The 7,933-nt window shown below is 37.9% G+C and overlaps 1 protein-coding gene across 1 annotated transcript; it reads right to left on the bottom strand.

The window, feature by feature from the left end:
- Positions 1–943: 943 nt before the first annotated feature.
- On the bottom strand, positions 944–1,876 carry LOC101611336 (olfactory receptor 5W2-like). The gene has a single exon (XM_004667760.2). The coding sequence runs from the start codon at positions 1,874–1,876 to the stop codon at positions 944–946; it is 933 nt and encodes a 310-aa protein (XP_004667817.2).
- Between the last annotated feature and the right edge of the window lie 6,057 nt (positions 1,877–7,933).

Raw genomic sequence — 7,933 nt, 5'->3', positions numbered from 1 at the left:
TATTCCACCATACCACAAAGTTATTTATTGAAAGCTACAAAAGTTACAAGTCAGAAAAGTAGGTTCCATGAATAAAATGTGGAAATATTTTCTAACAACTGTCTGCAAATATTTATGTGATATTAAGTAAAATCAAGTGACTGACATAAAGTTATGACCTGAACATCTTTTAGGACTTATTCCCCCCGGTTCCAATGTGTTGACAATAGTTAAATTGAGCTGTTTGTAATTTTATACTACTTGAGGAATATTTTTGTTCATGCCTTTCTCTGAATACCTAAATAGTTAGTTAAAGTTGGGTATAAATTTAGTGGTTAACTTTGCAGTCATAGAACATTTGAATATTTGCTATCCATAGATTGTTCCATAAAATATTACAAAATAAAGTCTCAGGTCTTTTTTTCTGCCATCAATGTGTAAAGATTGAATTTGTTCCTGATCCTATACAATAGTTGATATTTCCAATATTTGAATTTTTTTTCTTTTTCCTTTCTTTGCAGAAAGATAGCATCACATTCAAAACCAACAAGCATACTCATAGCACAGGCATATGGGACTCTGCATAAATCCCATAAGTGGGAGGTTGGGGCAAGTGGATCACCATTGCCAGACAAGCTTAGGCTACATAGCAAGTCCTTGAAAAACATATACAATTAACACAAAGAAACAGACACATACTATATCTGGGATGAAGATATGATTTCTGACATGGCTTATAAGAGGATGGTATTAGTATCATAGGCAAAATCAATCCATTAGTAGAAAATGGCAGGCAAGGAAAAAATGACATATTTCTATGGTTTGCAAATATTTTCTATTTACTGTTAATACATATTTGATTAAATGAAAATAGTTGAAAGAATGATGTTCATCACATATTATGTCACATAGTCTTATGTAAACAAAAATTATACAAGTGAGGTTGGGATCTTTGCATACATTTTTAAAACCATCTTTTACTTGTAATTTTTTCCAGGGCCTCTTTCACATCCTTGTTCCGCAGGCTATAAATAAGGGGGTTCAGCATGGGAATCACAAGGGTGTAAAACAATGAGGTCATTTTGTCTTGATCTAGGGAGTAAGAAGAACTAGGACGAAAATATGTGAAGAGGAGCGTTCCCTGGAAAATCGCAACTGCCGTCAAGTGGGAGGTACAGGTAGAGAACGCCTTGACCCTCCCCTCAGCAGAGCGGATCTTTAGAACTGATAATATGATGTAGCAGTAGGAGACAAGGACTCCTGAGATAGTGCTCAGTTCAAGGAAACCATAAATAATGAATAATACCAGCTGATTGACCTGAGTGTCAGAGCAGGAAAGTAGGTACAGTGGAGGCAAGTCACAGAAGAAATGGTTGATCTTATTAGATCCACAGAAGCATAATTGGAAGGCCAATGTCGTATGTATCAAAGCATCTGCCGTACCCACGAGGTAAACCGCGGCCATGAGCAGGGAGCACACCCTGCTGGACATGTTCACTGTGTAGAGCAAGGGGCTGCTGATGGCCTGGTACCGGTCAAAGGCCATCACTGCCAGCAGCACGCACTCAGAATCTGCAAATGTACAGGAGATGAAGAATTGCAGAGCACAGCCAAGGAAGGAAATGGACTTGTTCTTGCCAAATATGTCAGTCAACATCCTGGGACCAATTGCAGTTGAATAGCAGAGGTCACAGAAGGAGAGATTGCTGAGGAAAAAATACATGGGTGTGTGAAGCTGTGGGTCCATTCTGATCAGAAGTATCATCCCAAGATTTCCCAGAAGGTTAATGAGATACACAAGTAGAAACATGGAAAATAGTGTCACTTTCATCTCCTGGCTGTTGGTAATCCCCACGAAAACAAAGTCATTCAAGGAGGAGCAATTTCCTCTATCCATCCTTTGTTAGTGCCTATACTTTTGAGAAAATAATAAAAAATAATAGATGCACATTTTGCTCTTCTTCATATCGACAATGTATTTGAAAAGCAAAACACAATTTAATTCTTGTCATTTTCATCTGGTAGAAATTGCCTAGTGCTATGCCATTTTGAAACTACTGTTATCCATTAGATAAAACAAAATAAAACATCTAAGATAGCAATCAGATAACTTTAATAGAAATCTCGATACCATTGCTGAGTTTTATGACCTTCCATGAGCTTTGTAATATTGTGGAATTTGCTTTCCTTATGTCAGCAGATAGATTTGACTATATTGACTCTCATTTCATCCTCACAACACTATGGACTATGCACAGATTCTACAGAGAAAATCTATATGGTAAAGAGTAAGTCATTGCTATTCCACGTTATATTTGCATTAGCCCTAAAATGATTTGAACTATTACAGTTCTGAAAACTTGCACTTGCTTGAAACATATTATTCATTGTAAAATAGTCAGAGACTAATAATGATAATTATAAAATGTATCTGCTTAGTTGTAGAAATCATTCACTTATAGCAATAAAAATGTTTATGGGTTTTCTTTGTCTTTGTTGTTTCTTCAGTACTTAATAAGAGATGAAATAAGTTTTATTCAATTTTATTTACATATTCTATCATTGCTTTGACACTGATCTCATTGCTTGTTAATGGTAGTAATCTGGTGCCAAATGGGAAAACATCTAACCAATGAAATATACTATAAAAAGGCAGTATCAACAGAATTTTAGCAGTTTTAGAAATTTGCAGTTCAAGTCTTACATTTTATCTTAAGGTTTTAAAGTCATTAAAGTTGTGGATGATAGATTTTATTAACTATGCATGCTTCTCATATGTGGATATTTTCATTTCTATATTTTATGTGTGTTTATAGGACTGTATTTGTATGGCCCTGTGAACAGGGTGTGTATGATAGATACGTGTGACTCACTGTTTAGATTAAGTAAAGACACTAAAGGTTGCACAGTGAGCTGAGTTTGCACATACTACTTGTCATGTAGTAAGACCATAATACTAACTTAATTTTAAATCTCTTAAATTCATGTATATTCATATATACTGATAAAATTAATAAAATATGTAACTAGACTAAAATAAAATTATCAAAATGCAAGCTAAGTAATATTAAGCTATGTGGAATTGTTTCAACTTTTAGAGTAAAAAAAAATCAGTCATTAGAATAATTTCTTAGACTTGAAAGTGACAAAATGATCCCTTTCAAATCTATGCATTTTGTATAGAGGTAAATTTATTTTTACTTTATTCTTTAAATCTGAAGATTCAGGAACCCACCTGAGAGAAGTAAATGTATGATATTGGTATGAGAACACTGTGCAGAGAGAATTTATTTTATTTGGTGTCATTTGGGACTTAAGGTACAGGAACCATTTTCCCAAGGCTTTGGAGTGATTAATCCTGTTTATGTTTGTTTATTCTCCTTTGTGAATTCAATCCTTTTCATTAGCAAGGCTTATCTAGAACTGTTTACTACTGCCTTTAAATTGATCTATGCCAGCATGACCTCAAAATATGTTTCTATGTATGAGTTTGTGTGTCACATATGAAAATTACAATCTGAACCTTCTTTCTCTGAAGTAGAAATCTAGTACCTCAAACTTAAAAACAGCCCTACATTTAATCATTCCTAACTACTTTCAATTGTTTATTTATTCTTGCTTTTAATACACTCCTGTTATTATCTCAGATAAAATATTGCTATTTTTGAAGCATTTATTTCATTTGTTTATATTATGATGATTTACTTACCATAGTATTTTTCATTAAAACTTAAATTAACAGAGATAGCTTTGCTTGTTCCTGTGTTGTTTGGTTATTGACTGGACTTCCAATAGAATTTTGAGAAGAAAAGTCTTAAGAATAGGCATCCTTACCAGGTTTTGATCTTACAGGATAATTTTCACATGTTTCTAACTTATAATAACAGCTGAATCACTTTCATACATATGGCATTTGCTTTGTGAGAGTGTTTACAATGCAGGATGTAGAATTTTTTTTCAAATAATTTTTGTCACCTACTGAGATGATTATATTTTCAATCTCTAAAATATTTCATATAGTGAATGACATTTATTATTTCCTCATGCTGAATCACTCTTATCTTTAATGAATCTTTCTACTTAATCATGAAGATGGTATTGATGTACACATGAATACAGTTTGCTAATTTTTGTCAGCAATGCCAATGTGAGATATTACATAGTATTTTACTTTAATGACTTTATCTTTGTTGATTTTATCAGGGTAATTGTGATATGATAAAAATTAATTTAGAAGTTTTCCTTCTATTATCTTTTTAATTTTTTTTTTTAATTTATTAGAGACAAAGAGAGGGAAAGAGAGAGAATAAGACCTCTAGTCATTGGAAATGAACTCCAGGCACATGTGCCACCTTGTGCATCTGCCTTTTATGAGACCTGAAGAATTGAACCTGGGTCTTCACAGGCAAGCACCTTAACCACTAAGCCTTCTCTCCAGCCCTCGCCTATTATGTTTTTAGAAGAATTGATGTAAGAAAACAAAGATGGATATCAATCTTAGGAAGTTTGTAGACCAGGCTCACAGGGACATATGTCTCTCTCGTATGTCTCTGGCATAATACAACTGTTAATCATGTGTGACCAGGTGATAGTGAAGATAGGTATAGCAGAGGAATCTAGACAGAGGCCCATGGGTTTGTGAAGGAGGCTTTAAGATGGGAGTACAGGGAATACAGTGGAAGAGGGTGATTCTGGGGACAAAAAGGTACACATGGGTGGAGATGAAAGTTAACAGGAAACAGGGAGATACAACCAACATAAATGGAAAATCTATGTAAACTTATATGTAAGCTATTTTTTGAGAAGAAAGAAAATATCACTAATTCAACAAATAACAAAAGGGCAATGATTTTGAATAGGATGTCCCAATAAAAATTCATATCAAAGAAATAGACTGGTAAAATATAACTTTGAAACGACTTTATCTTTATTATTATTTTCAACTTACTCATCATTAGTTTGCTAATATTTTGAGTCTCATGAGAGTCAGCTTTGGTAGCGTGTGTTTCCAGGTGTCTGCCAGCTGGTCCGGCTCTGCGTGGAAGCGCACCGAGTAGGGCTTGCCCTGCACGCAAGAGGCTGAGTCGGAGCCCACTGGCGCCCGCCCACCCCGCGAGTCACTGCCCCTGAGATGGCTACCTGTTTGCTGGGCCATGTTGCTGCTGGTCTTCACCGGCTGCAATGGACAGACACTATGGGCTCAGAAAGGGTCACATCCCATTCTGCTCTCTGCCTCTGTTCACCGACCTGGGCTCCAGCCTCGTGTAAATCTCCCCCATACCACTCCTCTGGCCCCTGATCACTGTATTCCCTTTTTCCCCCCACTGTGGTCCTCTCCTAGGCCACATACCACATTCCTTCTTGGTCTTTGGCAACTGTTCCTGGGGAGTTTGCAGATGTTTTTTGGAGTTGGGTGGGTAGGGAGGACCATGTAGAGAGGAAAGGTGTCCTCAAACTTGCTCATTTAATTCTTAGGTTCCCGGCAGCAGTGGCTCTTGAATTAGGGCAACTGGCATGTTTGAGAGCCCAGCACAAGCTTTTAATTCCAGCACTTTGTAGGCAGAGGTAAAAGGATCGTAAGTTCAAGGCTACCCTGAGACTACATAGGGAACTCCAGGTCAGCCTAGGATAGAGTGAGATACTAACTTCAACGACATTCCCCCCCCTCCAAAAAAAAAAAATACAAAGTGAGAATGTTGGAGAGATTGCTTACTGGTTAAGATATTTGCATACAAAGCCTAAAGACAGGAACATTTCCTCAGGACCCACATCAAGCCATATGCACAAGGTGGCACATGCTTCTGGAGTTTGATTTTGGTTGCTACAGGCCCCAGTGTGCCCATTCTATCAAAAATAAACAAATAAATAAATAAAATAAAATTTAAAAGAAAAACACCAGAAAACAAAACTAAACTAAACAAAAAGAGCCCAGCACATATGAAAGATGGGCACTTGGTTACATCTCCAGGAACTGCCACCTTCCCTCCTGGAACACATATAGGGTTGCTGGGGACCAGAGTGCACAGGGTCTCTTGCCTTTGTCTTAAGATGCCTTACTTTTCTCTGAAGAGCCTAGGGAGACTATCTGCTTCTCAGGAAATGTATAAGAAAGGGCCAAATGAAGGCTAGGTCTTATAACAGGGTCCCCAGCAGTTGCTTGCTGTGGCTCATGGGCTAGTGTGTTAGAAGAAAACTGATTTTGGGGTGGGGTAGAGGGAAAAATCAGTGGTTGTGAATTTAAGTGAGGAATTGTGACCCAAGTGCTATCCCATTACTCAGATCCCCTTTCATGTTGAAATAAGTTTGTCCTCACTAGCTTTTTCTTGAAAATTGGATTGACTTTGAATTCCGGGCTTATGCTTTTCTAAATGAGTTGTAAGTAGATACCAACCCACCTATTTATTTGTTAGAGAGAGAATGCACGTGCCAGGGTCTCTAATCCCTGCAAATTAACTCCAGATGCACAGGCCACCTTGTGTATCTGGCTTAGGTGGGTCCTGGGGAATGGGACCTAGATCCTTTGGCTTCATAGGCAAATGCCTTAACTGCTAAACCACATCTCCAGCTCCCACCTTCCCCTTTTTCTTTTAAGTAGCTTTACTTGATGGGATTATTTTGTTGTGGTCTTGCAGTTTTTAATTTTATGGCGTTAAAAATCACTCCCCTGGGGCTGGAGAGATGGCTTAGCGGTTAAGCGCTTGCCTATGAAGCCTAAGGACCCCAGTTCGAGGCTCGGCTCCCCAGGTCCCACGTTAGCCAGATGCACAAGGGGGCGCACGCGTCTGGAGTTTGTTTGCAGAGGCTGGAAGCCCTGGCGCGCCCATTCTCTCTCTCTCCCTGTATCTGTCTTTCTCTCTGTGTCTGTCGCTCTCAAATAAATAAATAAAAATTTAAAAAAAAAATCACTCCCCTGTTTTCACATTTGTAGGTTGACAATGAAATTGGGTCCCAAGTCAGTAAGCCTGGTGCAATCACCTCTCTTCAGTGAACAAGTTTTGATCATCTACCATATTTCGGACACTGACCTGGGTACTAGATACATGGCAATGAAAGACAGACAAGGTTCTTGCTCTCATGAAGCTTGTAGTGAAGTCAGAGGAAGGGAGAGCCAGTTTCATCTTATGAAACCATGGCAGTAGGAAGTAGAAAGGCTGGGGAGAGGGAAGGATTTAGAATTCTAGACATAGGAAGGCAGGGATGGCTTTTCTGAGGAAGTGATGTGTGCGTTTCTCCCTCTGATGGAAGTGGTTAAGCTTGCACAGTGACTCCTACTGTGCCAAGATGCTTTAATAACAACAACCCTATTGTAAATTAAATTAATATGTATTTAAAAAAATTGTATGCTGGAGAGATGATTTACAAGTTAAGGCACTCACAGGAAAAGCCAAAGGACCCAGGTTCAATTCCCCAGGACCCACGTAAGTCATTTTGAAAAAGTGGTACATGCATCTGGAGTTCATCTGCAGTGGCTGGAGGCCCTGGTGCACCCATTCTTTCTCTATATATCTGGTTCTTTCTCTCTCTGTCTGTCACACACAAATAAAAATATAATTAAATGAAAAAATATATTCTAAAACAAAATTGTATGAAGCTGGTTGTGGTGGCACACACCTTTAATCCAAGCACTTGGAAGGCAGAAGTAGGAGGATCATCAGGAGTTCAAGGCCACCTTGAGACTACATAGTGAAATCCAGGTCAGCCTGGACTAGAGTGAGCCCCTATCTTGAAAAACCAAAATAAATAAATAAATAAATAAATAAATAAATAAATAAATAAATAAATAAATGGTAAAGCAGGCAGGTGTGGTGGTGCATGACTTTAATTCCAATACTCAGGAGGCTTAGGTAGGAGGATCTCTGTGTGTGTCTGTGGCTTATATCAATAGCTACGCATTTTCTTGGTATTTTTTCCAGATTCTTGACTGGTTTACCTGTGGAACCTGTCCTCATGGAAA

The sequence above is a fragment of the Jaculus jaculus genome, chromosome 1, assembly GCF_020740685.1.
Source record: "Jaculus jaculus isolate mJacJac1 chromosome 1, mJacJac1.mat.Y.cur, whole genome shotgun sequence".
NCBI lineage: Eukaryota > Metazoa > Chordata > Mammalia > Rodentia > Dipodidae > Jaculus > Jaculus jaculus.
The sequence above is the reverse complement of the archived record's forward strand: the minus strand, read 5'-3'. Positions and strand labels throughout refer to the sequence as shown.